This window comes from Leptidea sinapis, chromosome 39, assembly GCF_905404315.1.
Source record: "Leptidea sinapis chromosome 39, ilLepSina1.1, whole genome shotgun sequence".
NCBI lineage: Eukaryota > Metazoa > Arthropoda > Insecta > Lepidoptera > Pieridae > Leptidea > Leptidea sinapis.
In genome coordinates, this window is record NC_066303.1 from 7,923,941 (window position 1) to 7,941,334 (window position 17,394).

Consider the following 17,394-nt stretch of genomic DNA (forward strand, 5'->3'; position numbering starts at 1 on the left):
ATATGCCTTAAGGAGTAAAAGATTTAGGTACACCTCTTCAGTTTTTTTAAAATATCTGTTCACTCAAAAAACTATAGAATATTTCATTCAAGAAATGAATCATTATTCAGGATAACCGCGGCGATCAGCAATAGAAATAACAGGCAAAGACTGAAAAAATCTACTTTAAATGTCTATCATGCATTTCCCAACAACTTGACATTACTGGAATAACTGTTCTAAGTTTACACCACTAAGTAATGTTATGACCTAAATTGAAGAGGTTTTTCCAATTTACTAATATTCAGGACACTCTTCCAATTAATGACCCCAACTACGGCTGGTTCAGACGTTTAATAAGAAGACAAAATAATTTCAGACTGTAATATGCCCTAAAGCTGTGCTAAATATATAATCAACCTATAAGAGGTGTTGACTTTCTAGATTCCAAGCTTGGTTATTATCGTATCAAAATGAGGAGCAAGCAGTGGTATCATAAAATATTCCATATGATCCATTTCCATATGATCGATATAACATGCGTAAATAATATTTACTCTTTTCTTCTTTCTATAGTACCTATACAGTTTGGTATCTTTTAGTAGTTTGTGCTCGTTAGAGTATAGTCATAGATATTTAATATGTCAACATTGTCAAGTGTTCACTGTTTTGTGCACACAAAGAGAATTTAAACACTACGTTCATGTGCACATATTATATATTTTAACACTGGACAGACTGTTCCATATGTTTGACAGAAATTTTTTTGTGCCTTTGAAGCGCCATTCGCGAGTATCCAGAGAAATAATTTTGACGTATCAATCAAATGGCTGCGGAGTAACGTACAATACTCTGAAGTATTTTTGCATTGTTAGTTAATTTCGTTCGTTTTCCGTGCTATTTATACTTCTAGAATCAACGTAATAAAGTACACAATTTTTTTGTGAATAGTTTCCCACCATCTATCGATGTTTGCTGACGTTGTCTTTACTTGTTTTAGTACCGCAGACTCTCGCTACATAGCCAACAGCGCCAAAATGGCGAATATCAAACAGGCACAAAAGCACTTTGACAGTCGCTAGTCCAGTGGTTTAGTAGAGGTCAGTGGTTCTGACTTCTGTGCATAAAGTAGGTAGCTATTGAAGCGTTAGGTACCTATTATTCTAAGGTTCTGTGAGCTTTAGCACAGAGTAGAGTACCTACTTTATTTGAACGTAGTGGATAAATTCTCTTTGGTCTTTGGGTACACGACACACGTTCGTATGTTTATGTTATTGTTCTGTAGTTTATGAACAAAATGAAGTCTTGGCTGTAGGGGCTTTTGACCCCTTTGCCTGTCCAGATGGACGAGAAGAACCAAAAAAAAAAAAAGTTTATGAACATACGAGTTACGTACACATCAAAGGTAGGTACACATTTTGAAATACGTTGAATGTAATGAACTAGTAATGAAGTGCTTACTGCTTTCATTTTTTAAAATATCATTGTATTAGTCCATAAGTGAAATAATTTTTTGATTAACTTATGATTAGAAGCAAATGTTAAGAATGTTTTCTAAAGTACATACCCTTAAATTAATATTATTTTTAAGTTACTTAATTATAAAACTACCAGAAACTTTAGCCGAAGGATTCGTATTTAATTATAATGCAGAAAAATTTAAAGAACAAATAAAAGAAATGGATGGGAACTTTATAATGTTTTATGCACCTTGGTATGTAGTAAATTAATGATGTTTTTGTTGCAATTTTGATGTTCATATTTTAAAGTTTGTTATTTTAAAAAGGAGCCGTCATTATGTTGAATTCGAGCCAAGGTGGAAGGATCTGGCTAAATTTATGAATGTAAATGAGTCAAAGCTTGCTATAGCTCAAATTGACTGCACTGTTAATATGAAGCTGTGCCATGAGTGTGATATTACAGGTGATTTGATGTAAAAATTATTCATATTGTTCAGTCATAATAAAATGTCACAATTTAATAGAAAATTATCTGTATATTCTTCTGCTGGGGTGTACACTTCTAGAATACAGTTTTATTACGGATCATGCACAGTATCTTACGGATCGTGCCATAGTAGTAGCATTGGAGTATTGGAAAATAAGTAATGTGTTATATTTTTGAAGCATTAATGAGGTTCTAATTATGTTATAATACAGGCTCATAAGATAATCAGACTGTATTATTATTCTGAAATCACAATATTTATAATTCATAATTTTCTAAAAAACAAAATTGTAATATAAATTAGTAGTAGTTACCCCTAGGTGTAATTTGATCTTGTTTTTATGCTTCTAAGGATAATAATAATATCTTAAAATACTAATACAGTTTTTTTTAAGATAATGTTGATGAGGGTTTTCTATTATCGGTGGTAGAGAAAAACTACTTCATCATTTACAATGGAATTTTGTCACCTGACATTGTGAGTCTTCATTTGCCGTTATGGCTAAGAATATATACAAAGACTGAATTATTTAATTCAATAATATGCTCTGTGTATACTTTCACTATGCCAAAATTCCCACTCTACTGTGGCTCGGAATGCTGGGGAGCACATTTCCATGACCGAGGGTGTTGGGATTGAGCAGTCAGCTGTCGGTAATCATCTTGATTGTTTCCTTCTTCTTAATCAAACTACTATTAAAATAGCAGCAGCAAAAATAACTCAATTATGAATGTTCGAGGACTTCTGATGTATCGGCCTGCATCAAGAAGCTCGCTCCTGTGTTTCAGAGGATCATCTCGAGACTGACCAAGCTCGCAAGCCACTGCATCGCGATTGTCGCGCGTACCCTTGCGCCCGGTGTGGATGCGGCTTTCCACAAATATGTTTGCCTTTTTAATATTTGTTTTGGCCCAATTACCATTGCTTTTTCTGATAAAATAGCTGCATATTCATACATTTTAATTGCCTTCCAGATTGAATAGTTTGTGTTGTAATCTATGTATCTACAGGGTAATGAATTCTATTCTATTTAGCATCACCTAGTTATTTTTCTTTAATAATTTTAGAATAATTGTTTGACATGGAGGTTGATTTGTTTCTTACTGTGACTCTGTGGCTTTCACACATTATTTTGTTGAAGCTTTTTATAGTTTCTTCCATATTCTTTTGTATTTATTTGATTCAGGACCGTAAGTTTTGTCATTATGACATCCTGGTACATTTCCCAGTTATGAGTTTGGGTTTCCTTAGGTTTGACCAGCACTAACTACCCTCGACCCTCTTCATACTTCAGTTGGTAAGTGAGCTGAATTTGTTATAATATATTTATGTCTTCATTGATGAGATTGTCCTCGTGTTGTCATTTTATATGAGTTAATGCCGACAATTTCTGTTTATGTATCTTGTAGTGAATACTATTCTCGATCACCAGTTTGAGTCTCATGCTTTACGCATTTCCTATTAAATCCTCTAAAACCTAAAAGTAATTCATTCAAAATCTGGCAGGATATCCGACATTGGTCTACTATCGCAAGAATTCTTTTACCCCAACTGTATATAATGGGACGAGAGACCTTCCATCACTTACAATGTTTTTGAGTGAAATCATCTCTATAAAAGATACGGTAAGTTTGCAGATACTGCGGTTGATACATACTAAAAATCTATGACCATTATTTGTGTTATGCTAAAATTAATTTTGCTTGTTTTTCGAGGAATGGTATGATATATAAGAATTTTTTCTTTCTTATTATTGGTAAAAAAAATATTTTCTTATTGGTAATAAATATTTTATCTCAAATTTCATTTGTTGCCAATTTTGTTTGTGAAAATTTTATAAAATAACATTTTACAGCATAACAAGACATGTTCGTTGTCATTCTATAGTTTTCTTTGGCCCTCTGAACAAGTAACTGTACGATATATTTTTAAATCATCTGCATATAACTCGTAGTTTGATTCTTGAATATTTCTGGAAGTATGGTAAACAATAAAGGTCCTAAATTATAGCCTTGAGGAATGCCAAGATAAAGATGTAGGTTTACCAATCCTTCTGCCATACAGGTATAATAATCCATGCTTGTCAGTTGTACACCTACTTGATAAGCGCCACATGTATTCTCGTATTTTCATAAAAAGCATATTATTTTACAATTTTTTTTAATGCTAAATAAGGGACGAGACTAGCAGGACGCTCAGCTGATGGTAAATGAACGCCCCACCCAATACAATGCAGTGCCGCTCAGGATTCTTGAAAAACCCAACAATTCTGAGCGGCACTACAATTGCGCTCGTCACGTTGAGATGTAAATGTTAAGTCTCATTTGCCCAGTAATTTCAGTAATGCTTACACATTACTGCTTGAAGGCAGAAATAGGCGCCGTTGTGGTACCCATAATCTAGCCGGCTTCCTGTGCAAAGGACTGTCCCACTGGTAAAGTATAATTGGCCAGTATCTATAAAAGACGTACATACTAACTGGTCTGATAATATATTTCAATAGTTCAACAATTAAAACAACAGTTTAAAAATTTTATAACATATACTTATTGTCCCTAATGGCTGTTTTCCTTGATACCAGAATCCTGAAAACTCTGATGATACAGCAAATGTCTTGACATACGCTGGTATGGCTTACCTCAACGACAAAAACTTTGAGAAGTCTATAGCAACTGGTCAACATTTTATCATGTTCTTTGCACCATGGTGTAGTGCTTCACAAGTAAGTTGACAATACATAAAATTATCATGCAATCTTCAGATTAGCCCAGCGAGTAATGATATTCGGTAGCGATCTGCATTTGGAAATGTCGCTAGGTAATGTAATGTATTGCAAGTTGCAACTAAATTTTTTTAATCCAAGTTTAGGAATTGTTAGAATGTTTAATAAAGTCTTTACGGCCTACTACAGATTGCTTGTTTCACTTTCAATTATTTAAAAATCTACATTTAATGTCATTCGTAATGATATTATGAGTCGGCATTACAATATGTCAACCTTCATTACAAATCCATCTGGAAATATTAATTGGTCGCTTACATATAAATAACAATCCAAAAATACCTACTGATATGTCAATCCATAGAAGGATTAAAAAAAATATCAATAAAACGTATGTAGATCGGTTATTGAAATGCCATAGTCGTACGAGTATAAGTGATGAATATATATTAATTTTGGATTGCAAAACATTTTTGGGTACTGTGTATATAGAAATTGGAAATTTTTTTAAATTTTGTGAATCTCCCCAATAGGCACATATTAGGTATGGACCTAGAAAATAAAGTGCCCTCTAAAATAATAATGTAAGTAATTAAAAAAACAAACTTGTTCTTGTCTACGCTTCTGGGCTATGGCGCTGCCATTGAGTGAGTCCCACAATCTCTGATTACCACCGCCATACCACTGATTATCCGTATAAGACTTGGAAATAGCAAGAGTAAACTGAGAAGGTGTAGTAGAGTAGTGGTATTTTCTTATGCTAAGTCCAGGTGCCGGTAATTTTTTATTATTTGTGAATCTCTTAAGACACTCGTGGATTCGACTCTATATATCAGTGATCAGAACACTAGTTTTGTACCATACACAGAAGACCGGTGAAAAGAAGAGTCCTGCCAGTGCGGAGTGCCTGGGTGTTGGCGATCGCCACCCAGCTAACAGTCTTTTGCAGTTTACCTATATGTTACAAAGGTTGGTATGATTTCAGAGACTGGCACCAGAATGGTCAGAACTAGGCATATTCTATGCCCGGAACGATGATATACAGATTGGCCAAGTAAACTGCCTGTTAAGTGCGGCCACTTGCAAGAAATTAGGTATTAAAGACTACCCTAAGCTGTTGTGGATTCAGAACAGAACGTTGGTAAGTTGTTTGTGATTGGCTTGAAGCAGAACCTATTTTAAAGCCTTAGTTTGCCTTATGACAGTACGGCTGCAAAATTCACTAGAGGAATTGGTAATTTTTGTGATTTGTCAAAATTATTTGACTTTGTCCAGTATGAAACTACTCTTCAAAGTTACGTATTATGCAGTAAAAATTCAGCTTTAGATCTGGTTAAAACACTTAAGTTGGAAAGGAAAAGTTCAGGTATTCGACTTGAACGCCATACAGTCTTCGGGTCAACCTGTAGGACTAGGGTGTGCACCAGGGTTCTATTCACGGACTTTCTTGTTTCTCATATATTTATATATTAGAAGAATATTGGTTTGAGACGAATAGGTAATCTTTTTTTAATACTAAAGTGTTTACGGTTTATTACATCGAACACAGTAGAGATAAAAGATCGTACTTAGGAACATAATGATTAATTACATAAAAAGCTCTAGTGTAGACCGCATATTACCCAACTAGCAGATAAACTGTTCTGCTACATACGCCGCAAGAAAGATTAGAGAGTACACTAATTTAGCAAGGGCCGGATCAATGTGTGATTTTTATTTGCACATTTCTTCAATTTTTCACAGCAATCATGGTGAACGACGTATTGTAATGGGGTCATGCTGACGTATATACGTAATAGATAAAGTTTGTTGCACGAGGCAGTTGATTGTGCTATGCATCAGCTTTGTTAAGAGACTAAAGGAAAAATTTAAAGAAATAAATATTAAGACTGTTCATTGTCAGTATATTTATGAAAGTTACATATTTAGATCGTCACCTTTTTGCCATTAATGATAATTTTCGTTTTACAACGGAATTGCTAATAACTTATTCTGATCTCCTCAGATCCGCAACGCTATCGGTTTGGAAACAATGGACGAACTGTCGAACTACGTAGAGAAGATGCTAGTATCAGACAAACACGATCCGGTGAAATTTATGAAAAAAGAGAAAGTATTGCCAGTTGCGAGAATTACGGAAGACACATTTGAGACGTTTCTGGAAAAGGATTTAGTGTTTATAAATTATTTCGCGCCTTGGTGAGTCGTATTTTTTAGATTTAATAAATCGATAAAGTTTGTCCAACAAATTAAAATGTTATTTACTTGTATTATAAGTAAATGGGCAGACTTGCAAGCCCTGATGGTAAGTGATAAGCCCTGCCCATAATAATGTAGTGCTGCTCAGGATTCATGATTAATCCCAACATTTTGAGCCAATTTAGTGAAATTGAAGAAGTGAAGAGTGCGGTAGCCAGTGGGCTAACTAACTGGTTTTGTTTGTTTTAGGTGTGCTCATTGTATGCAATTAAATTATCTCTGGCGGCACTTGGGCGTTAGGTTCCAAGATGAGAGTAGAGTGCTGATAGCCGATGTTAATTGTGTCCATTCAAAGACACTATGTGAAACTGAGAAGGTGCGTTCTACTGAATATATCATTATACGAATCTATTTATTCGTTAGACTTAATAACGGTGCTCAACTCCAATAATATGAAATTGGCTTGAAAGGACAAGGATTACCCAACACAAATTAAAATTGTATCAAAATTTATGGACGGATTATCAGAGTAACTGTACCTATCTCAATAATATATATAAATCCATGTTTGTTTCCAGTGAAGTCCTAAACTAATGAAAGATTTTAATGGGGATTACCTACTTCATGGAGTGCAGTTTAGTCCAACTAGAGAGATAGGATAGTTCTTATTTCGATTTGGAACCCATAATTATTTTTATTTCCAATATTTGTTTTGTATGGACATATTCTATTCTATTCTTCCTACTATGGCTCCTGTGGAAGGTATACCACAAGTTTGCCAATGTCATGTTAAGGTAGACCACCAAGCTTAGAGAATTCTTATTTATTTATTTTGATTTGCCTTCATGGCAGTCATTCTATTGATTATTGATATTAAATTGATGATTCTATTCATTGAGTCTAGTATTTTCTTTGATTAAAGCTAGTGTTAGTTAAAACGCGTTTAATTGTTACTGTGTTTTTACATTAGCTTTTGTGTAAAAGTTACATTTTATTATTATTTGAGCTAACCCGACGTTTCGTGACATTTTCAGAGGGGTTGTGGTTGACAGCAGTCGAGATAGAAGTGCCGGTTAATCTCTACCTATCTTATTAATAAACGAAATGTAAAGTTCTCCAAGTTTAAAATTACGTCTCACTTACTCCTGCGCAGCGACCCAAAGTGGGACTTGACCTCCGACACGAGTGTCCTCCACTTATTTCGGCCGTGTGCGATTATATGCTAATTTATGACTTTCATCTTGCTCAGGTCAGCGTTCACCCGGTCTTTCCACCTGTACTTAGGGTACGCTTTTCTAGGAAAGCTTGAAAGTTTAATATTAATTCTCCCTGTCATGTAATTCTGTGCCGACAAAGGTAAGATAAAGACAAAAGTTTTAATTTGGAATAACTTTACTTCGCGTTTATTAATAACACAAAACAGGCCCAATACAATCCTTTAAACTTTGAAGCCAGATATGAATTGAAAATCGCACTTTCTCCATAGGAAAATTCTTTACTAGTTTGTGAATACTCAAAACTCACAGCTGACGCATTCAAACTCCACGTAATGAATAGTTATTTTTTGGTCCCCGTTGTAATTAATTTATAAAAGCCATATATTTTCTTAAAATAAAAAAAATACAATGTTATAGCCTACTCTACTGGTTATAATTATTCCAATAATGGCTAAAATACCTACAACCTACTTAATAATTTAATTAACCATTTTTTTTCAGGTAAGTATGTTTCCAACTCTTAGACTTTACAGACACAATGAATTAGTTTATTCAGGAGATGGTTCCATGCCCATAGAGAATATTGTATTACTTATTAAGGAGCATTTAGATAGTCTTAATGACAAATTTTCTGATAATATAACCACAAGTGATTCCAGCCCTTATAATGTTGCAAGTCTAGAGAAAATTGTAGAAGACATAAAACAGAAAGGAAATATCAAAGATTTGATTGGTGAAAAAGAAGTTAAAGATGACGGGGATAAGGAACACACCAAAGATGAAAATGTAGAAAAATTGGAAGAAAAAGAAGGTGAGAGCGCAAGAGTTGAAACTGATGTTAAAGCAAGTGAGATAAATTCGATTGCCAGAGATGAACTATAAAATTTAAATGTGATAGGTGATCTTAAATACAGAAAACCATGAAAAGCTCTAAGTTCTCAATCAGAGCTCTGTATTGAATGTAAATACTTTAGTGATGTGTAGCACATCATTAACGTCATAAGGCAGGCTGCTACCGCTGTGTTATTCATGAATAATATTGTGTTTCATCTTTGTCAATGTCAAATGGTAGAAATCTTTTATGTAGAAATTACAGCTGACATGTCATTTTGATATAGTGAAAAAAATTAATTGAACTGCAGTGGGTGGGACCTAATATGATTTAGACCTACTTATTAAACTAAATGAAACCCCTAGTATGACCTTGGAATTTTGTTTGAAAGACTTGTACCTGCATTTATCAATGTAATCGAATCATTGGGAATTTATATGTTTGTTTTCCAAACCCTGTCTGTTGGGATTAGAGAAAATTTTTAACACTTTGGTTATCTGTATTCATAGCACAAAAAAGTTACATAATAACTTTTTTAATTTGTTATTTTATAGCACTCTTGTCTAATTAATATTCAAAATATTGTGAAACGGTATGTCACATGTTATATACATTGTTGTATCAGTATGTGGGACCAAAAATAGATCAGTTTTGATAATATTCAGTGGTTGTTTATTTCCTACTGTTTTACCCACGCTTTCGTTCCCTTTATATGCTCTCTTGAGAAATCTTAAAAATATGCCACCTTGTGTTGTGAAATATCTCAATGAATGTTCAAATTTCTAATTTATATAAATCAAAAACTAATAAAGTAAAAAAAATATATCAACAGTGCACTGGTATGATTGGCGTAAAATTAGCCATGTATACATATAAAATATGATGAGGAATATTTTTTAATGTATGTTTGTTTTGTTACGCCATCTTCTTGTATGTTTACATAAAAACACAAAGTAACACACTTTATTTATTTCTGGTTAACACCCAACATTGAGTCTTCTGATACTTAGATAGCACTAGCTTCATTTTCCCCTATTCCATGACCTCAATAAGAGTGGACTTGATAGAATGCATGAATGAATATTTCTTTCAATTTTGATCAACCATTTCCCGAGAGTTCTGCATGCACATGTATATGGCATCTCCAGTACTGTCATCCACATAGCAATGCATCTACTTTTTTCATACTTTCAGTGTGTTAATAAATAAAACTAGAGTTTAATTTTTAAGATATATATATTTTATGACTATGCATTCACTAAAGATAAGATTATCGATGAAAAGTAAGCTACACCTAACCTGCAGTAATTATTATTAAAGAGCATTAAAATATATAGTTAAATAGTGCATATTACATTTAACACATATTACTATAAATCTGTGTGGAATTGATAAATTATGTCATCAACTAGGTAATACATTTATGCATATGCATAGGTGATGTAATTTCCAGTGGGTGAGTGCATGCATGACAATAAATATCTGTGTGGAATTAATAAATTATGGTATCAACACACCATATATATAATTATATATGCACAACATGCTCAGCTTATGTTAGTTTCAATGGGTGAGATGTAAAAACATAGCATTAGTTCTTGATCTAAATAGCTGTTAAAATGACTATTTATTAATAGTTTTCATTTGAAAGAAGTCTCCGTCTGCTCTTGTGGCTTGCTGGTTAATTTGTTTGTGCCGATCATAGGAGACTATCTCTTCAAGAACCTCACCATCACCTTTGATCAACCTGAAAAAGGAGAATACTGAAAGGGAGCAATATTTTATGTACATCTCTGATTAACAACTTAGACACTTCATGTATTTAAGTAATTTAACGACCTTTAATTTGACGACCTGTATAGCCGAGTGGTTAGCGACCCTAGCTACTAAGCTAGAGGTCCCGGGTTCGAATCCCGGTAGGTGCAAGCATTTATATAATGAATATGGATGTTTGTATCCGAGTCATGGATGTTTATATGTATTTATGTATGTTTATGTGTATGTTTATATGAATTTATGTATGTTTAAGTAAGTATATTGTATTAAATATATCATTATCTTGTAACCCATAACACAGGCTATAAATGCTTAACTTGGGGCAAGATAATTTGTGTAAAAAGTGTGTCAATATTATAAAAAAAAAAAAAAAAAAAAAAAAAAATTTAAAATTTCGAATTAATTTGTAATTTTAAATTAATAATCACACAATGAAAGGTTATTTGAAATTTTTAAAGAATTTCATTATTAAAAAGACAGAACATATTATTTTTTTAAAAGCTAAATGCTAATAAACACCATCTGGTCACCTACGCTTGCAACACCAGAGTAATCTTGGTATTACAAGATTTTAAGGTATACTATAGTATCCTACTGTGCCTTCTGTGGAAGAGGCACATTTCAATGAGATCGCAATTCAATGTCATGTCTCAGTTGACCACTAATAAAAACTGATAATAGTGGGAATTTGTCACCTGGAGTAAATGTTTAATTAAAATTGTATTAATTTAAATAAAGGATAGAATAACCTGTGCCTCCCTGTCTCTTCGTCCAACACCCTCCTTATCACACTTTGTTTCTTCTCCCATTCCTCTTTTGTCATAGGTGCCATAGCTTTTGACTTTTCCATTAGTTCTAGCAACAATATCATACTTAAATAAATTTGAAAACATTTCCCCCCTTATTCATAATAGTCTGCTAACTTAAAGCATTGCTAATTCTCACTCGGTCTTCTTCTATTGACCTAAGTCAGAATGAGATATAACACTCCTTAGCAGCTGTTTTATGTTATTGGACCTTAATGAATAAGGGGGTTCATGTTTAAATTACATGTTACACTTACATTATAATGAGACTTATATTTAAAATGAATTCACATGTAATTTATATTTTTGTACTTCTTGTTACGCAATAGGAAGATAAAGTTTGGAAAATCCAAAAGTGCACTCCTCATAATCTACTTTTCCACCATAAAATTTAATTGAATAAAATAAAATTATTTGTAAAAGTGTACACATGTACATATATGCATATTTTGTTCTCATGTGTAGAAGCTCTTGTATTATCTGAAAGCCTTAGAAGGTGAAGTGGGTTATCCCCACTAAAACATCTTTTAAATTGAAATTTTAATTTTTATTGTTAAAGAGGTCCAAGAGACAAGAACAGTTACTATTGACGGTTATTATAAATATAATTAAAAAAAATAAACACAGACACAGGGAAATGAAGAAAAGATATTTTTAATGTTATTATTTACTATGTTAAACAGAATAATTGTTATTGAAATATATTTTATGTACCTGACAGATTGATATAAGTGCACCCATATTAACATGTAAGTTCTAAATAAAAATTAAAATCAGTTTTGAGAAAACTACATTGTTGACAAGTCAAGAGTAGACCAAAAATTGAGATTTCCAGACATATATTCCTAATATTGATATGGTTGGTACAATAAATAGGTATAGAAAAAAAAGTTATGAGTCTAATAAGTCACCAATAGGAATGTCTGCGGTTTCGTTCTCATGTCCAGGAGATTGACTAGTAGAACCTTTAAGCAACTTCTTTTGCTTTTTTAACTCCTTTAGTTTTTTCTTTAGCGCCTTTTCTGTTTTCCTTTTCTCTTTTTTTAGTTTCATTTTCAGCTCACGAAGTTTCTTCTTTTGTTCACTTGCATCTGAGCTTGAACTACTACTGTCGTCAGATGACGATCTTCGTTTATTCTTTGATTTACTCTTTCCCATCGCGCGTTTGGCTTATACTTGTTCACTTTTAAATTAAGCTAAAAATAATTTCATTTCATACATGCTGCAGACTGTAGAGCTTAGTTAATAGAACTAACACGACTACTGTCTCGTCGAGGAGTCTGCTATGACCGTAGTCTAGACTCTAGTCAATAATTTAAATTTTCACTTCGGTTTCGAATTTAGTTATATACTAATTAAACAAATGACTTAGACAAAAATGTAACACGGAGTGATTAAAATCTCTTTGCGTGTAACTCCAAAGCTCGTTAGTGAGTAAGTGACAAGTGTTCTGCCATCTGTGCTCGTTAGAGTAAAAATAATCTTTTACTCCAAAGACAGCATGTCGTGGTCACGTCTCCAAGCCGATGATGTCAATTGTCATACTATGACTATGTTACTGGGTACTATATTATGCGTAAACTGAGTAAACAAGATAATCAGTCTACGATATTATGTTAGAGATATTGTGTCAACTCGACTTACTAAATCAGAGAACATTTTTTTTATTCTAACTAGTACTACATCGAGTTAATTTTCTCTGACGGCAATGAACTATGCGGGACTCGAATCCGTGACCTCTGGCGTCCCTGCGAGCGCTCTTCCACTGAGCCAACCGTTCGACTGACGTAAACTTCATAAATCTTGATATATCTTTGTTGAACCCTCAGGTTGATTATTTATTTATTTATTCGATACACCAGTGATAATTACGTTAATTCAAGCAACAATAAAATATTTAATCTAAAGTTAATTCTAAATGCATTATCGTTTAAGGTAGATACAGCATGCAATTATTATGAAGCTTACAAATATTAATATCAAATGAAGTACTTATAAGTACATAATTTAAAAAACGTATTAACTTATTACCGAAAAAAAACACAGTGAAACGGTTCTAGGTAGTTCGCTAAATTGAAATCAGTTCAATATAAAATATATTTTGTTAATATTACAAATTATTTAATTTATCACATAGTAAAATTTTACCTCGGAATGTTTTGAGTGAGTCCCCGAAAGGATCCAAATGTTTGCAACTATCGTTTAGTATTTTAAACATCCTGGAAATTGGTGAGTTATTTATTAGGTAATTAATCTCAGAAGTGAGGTTAATTGTTTAGACTTTAGACTGATATTATTTCGAAAGACTGTTATGTAGGTACATAACTAGTATTGTTGTTACTTCCTTTAACTAAACTAAGACTAAAACCAAAAATAAATGTGTAAAAACTCTAATAAGAAAGATTTTTTATTATATAATATGTAAACTCGGAAAAAACACAACTTGAAAACTCGAGTTGTGTTATTGTTGGCACATCTCTGAGACTCCATGTCGTGTCATCACAGAATTTACAGAGCAGTAACCCTACCAGTGGTGAGTCATGAGTGCCTCTGATATAGGGATCATATCTCTATATCAGAGGAATACGATATGTGTTCCGTCTGACGTCTGAAGTCCTTTATGAGAGTACATCGCTCCTTTCGACGTTCTGTTATATATGCACATATGTATGCTTTAATGCAGACATAACATTAGCGTCAGCACTTTAAGACCAAGGCGTCACTTAATAAAATATAAAGGCAGTCAGTCTCCTTCCGAATCCTGAGCCACTCATACATTTCAATTATATTTTCTAGTTCTAAATAAATTTCTTTTTTAAAAGTTCGTTTTTAATATTTCGTCTAACAGTTCCGTCACTAGATGTCACTACTAGTTTCCGCGCAGAGCACTGCTGAGAGTCACTCTATCCATTGCTTCCGGTTTCAAATGGTACCAACCGATGCCAATGTTAAGCAAGCCACCATGTCAGTTCGTCATTGTAGTGTCGTTCTTCGATCCGAACGGACCGATCCTAGATTCACTGAATAATTTTTAGAATTTTCGAGAAGTAAAGTAGAAAATTCATTTATTGAATAATTTTTAAATAAATAACTTCTTTATATATTTTTAGTGAATTTCTGTGCCGTGCTTCTAGAATGGAAAATTTAGGTGAAGATTCCTATAGAGCCCTGGAAGACAATAATTGTGAGGATTTTTCTTATCCTACTGCTGATAAGGTTCTCGTTGAAAATACCGTACCTATCAGTTCAAGGAGAAAGCGGGCACGCGAACAGCAATCATCGGAGGGTAGTTCATCATCGCAAGACTCATCAGATAAATCAAACCACTGTTACATCAAACGCTGTTAATCAGGAACAGTTTTTGCGTCCTCCAATCGGCAGTAAACATAAATTTGACATATCTGATCTTAGTGTATCTGTAAAAGAGCCTACCTTGCCAAAGGCAAGTTCAGATAGGGTCGCTAAACAGAGTGCCTTACAGCGTTTCGATACCTGCGAGTGGAATTCAGTTCGTTATACCGACGTGCAAAAGAAATACGTTGCATGTCCTGGTTTTATGGAACCGAGAGTAAATGAAGAGTTGAGGTGGTTTGAAGAGCAGGGTAGCGCCTCGAGAAATGTGCACAATGAACGCAGTTTTGCGGCTATTTCAAATGCTATTATGACTCAAAATGAGTCCTTGAACACTGCACTTAAAACTCTTGTTTACTGGTCGGATAAACCACCCTAACGCCCTTAGCTTTATATGATTAACTGAAAGAACTGTTTGGTAACCAGTCTGGTTACATAAATGTCTCAAATGAAATCCTTCAAATAATTTGTGGTAAACGAGCAGAAGCTTTGGAAATGCGACGGCGGTCTCTCCTTGCTCCAGTGAAAGACAATTATATGAGAGAGGATATACAAAAGATACCACCGAGTGCCAAATATATGTTTAGTCCTGAAGCGTTGTCAGTCTACATAACAAAAATTCGGAGGTGTAGATAAACTTCATATAAAACCGTTGCCGCAGGCCGATAAAGCTCGACCGAAGTTGCCCACTCCCTCAACGTCATATCAGAACAAATCATTTCAGCCTCGCACTAGTAAAACAAAAGTTTTTCAACAATAAAAGAAACCAAGACAACTCATCTTAAAAAAAATGGGGGGGGGGGGGGCGAAAGTTTAGCAATAGCAAAAAGCCAACCGGCCACAGTAAGTGACTCGGTGTTTTCGGGGGGTTGCTAAGCGCGTTTACCTTTCAATCAACACCCCCATTAATATATCCTACTCCAGAGGTTATGAATACCTTTCATACCCCTGTATCCCCTCAAATGACAGACGAAATTCAAAAATTTATTACCTACGCTACGTGTTTTGGAACTGGCCCCCTTATCTCCAAGTTTTATATGTCCAATGTTTCTAATCAGAAAATAAAACGGAAACAACCGAGCGATCTTCAATTTGAAGCCGCTAAACCAATACATGAAACCGAAGCCTTTCAAGCTTTTCAATCACTATCAGATGCACATGTTTTTACAGCCACACGACTGGATGGCAAAAATCGATATAAGCCAGGCTTATTACCACGTGCCAATCATAAACTCCCACAGGCGGTACCTTCGCATCAACTATCAAAACCAACTGCTACAAATGACATGTCTGCCTTTTGGTCTTTCGGCAGCGCCGAAAATGTTCTCCTCCATAACAAATTGGATCGCAGAAATACTGCGAGCGAAAGGAATACGTCTGATTGTATACCTGGACAATTTTTGCCTAGTACACCAGTCCCGAGAGCAGCTTCGACTACATGTCGAGATTACACTAGAACTTCTGAGCAACCATCCGACGTGTGTCAATTTCGAAAAGTCTGTCGATACTACGACACAGACGATGGAATTTTTGGGCATTCCGTGGGACACACGGAGCAATTCCAAGCCCTTGTCAAGCGAAAAGGTGCAAAAAATTTGACATTGCCTTCAACAGAGGTTGGACGTGGACAGTTGGACCCTCAAGCAAGCGCAACGCCTCTTAGGGTCTCTACTTCGCAACCTTTATCACCCACCGGGGAAGGTAGCATTGCCGCAGTCTTCAAAGTCGCTGCCACCTACTGAAAAATACTCCATTAACAAACGTTAAGTATCCAGAAGAGGTTCAAATAGACATGAGTTGGTGGATTGAAAACTTGACATTGAGAACTCCGATTCACGTGGAAATGACACGCACCAACTTTATTACAACCGATGCCTCCGATTACAAGTGGGGAGCACTAGTCAACAACAAAATGGTAGAAGGCAGGTGGCAAGCTCATCAGACAAAATGGCACTGCAATTTAAAAGAGATGTTTGCAGTAAAAGCAGCAATATTGTGCGAAAAGGACAAACTAAGAAACTCCAGAGCCATTCTTCAGAGCGACAATAAGACTGTTATAGCTTACATAAAAACCGAAGGGGGGACGAGGTCACAACATTTACTAGAGATGGCGAAGGATCTTCTAAAACTGACAGACAGGCTAAATATACTGTTAGTGCTGCATTTACTGCCCGGGAAATACAATGTCGAAGCGGATCATTTATCCCGAAACAGGAAAGTTGCCGAGTGGCACCTGACAAGAGAGGCTGTAAAACCCATATTCGCCAAATGGGGAATTCCAGAGTTCGATCTGTTTGCCTCCGCCAACGCCCATGTTGTTCAAAATTATGCTACTCTAGGCTTACTAGACTCGAGCGCCTGCCTTCAAGATGCATTCAGCAGGCCTTGGCGCTTCGAGTTAGCTTGGGTGTTTCCTCCACCCAGTCTCCTACCGAGAGTTCTACAACACATGAACACGGCCACCGGACGGTACATAACGATAGCACCGAAGTGGGAAGTGTTTTTGGAAGCCTGATCTGAAGAGCAGAGTAGTAACCCGTCCAATGAAAACCCTGAATTTAGAC

General features: G+C 34.8%; 2 protein-coding genes across 3 annotated transcripts; one reads left to right on the top strand and one right to left on the bottom strand.

The window, feature by feature from the left end:
* Nucleotides 1–1,390: 1,390 nt before the first annotated feature.
* On the top strand, nt 1,391–9,559 carry LOC126976068 (thioredoxin domain-containing protein 5 homolog). The gene is made up of 8 exons (XM_050824233.1): nt 1,391–1,693; nt 1,766–1,902; nt 3,434–3,552; nt 4,509–4,649; nt 5,635–5,790; nt 6,655–6,848; nt 7,098–7,224; nt 8,567–9,559. The coding sequence occupies exons 1-8, from the start codon at nt 1,518–1,520 to the stop codon at nt 8,945–8,947; spliced, it is 1,431 nt and encodes a 476-aa protein (XP_050680190.1). The 5' UTR covers nt 1,391–1,517; the 3' UTR covers nt 8,948–9,559.
* Nucleotides 9,560–10,114: 555 nt separating this feature from the next.
* On the bottom strand, nt 10,115–12,987 carry LOC126976074 (ADP-ribosylation factor-like protein 6-interacting protein 4). Of its 2 annotated transcripts, none has more exons than XM_050824242.1 (3): nt 12,391–12,987; nt 11,423–11,528; nt 10,115–10,644 (listed from the first exon to the last, which is right to left on the bottom strand). In XM_050824242.1, the coding sequence occupies exons 1-3, from the start codon at nt 12,635–12,637 to the stop codon at nt 10,521–10,523; spliced, it is 477 nt and encodes a 158-aa protein (XP_050680199.1). In that variant the 5' UTR covers nt 12,638–12,987; the 3' UTR covers nt 10,115–10,520. The 2 variants fall into 2 exon arrangements, with proteins under 2 accessions (XP_050680199.1, XP_050680200.1); XM_050824243.1 differs by having other exon boundaries at nt 12,194–12,534.
* Between the last annotated feature and the right edge of the window lie 4,407 nt (nt 12,988–17,394).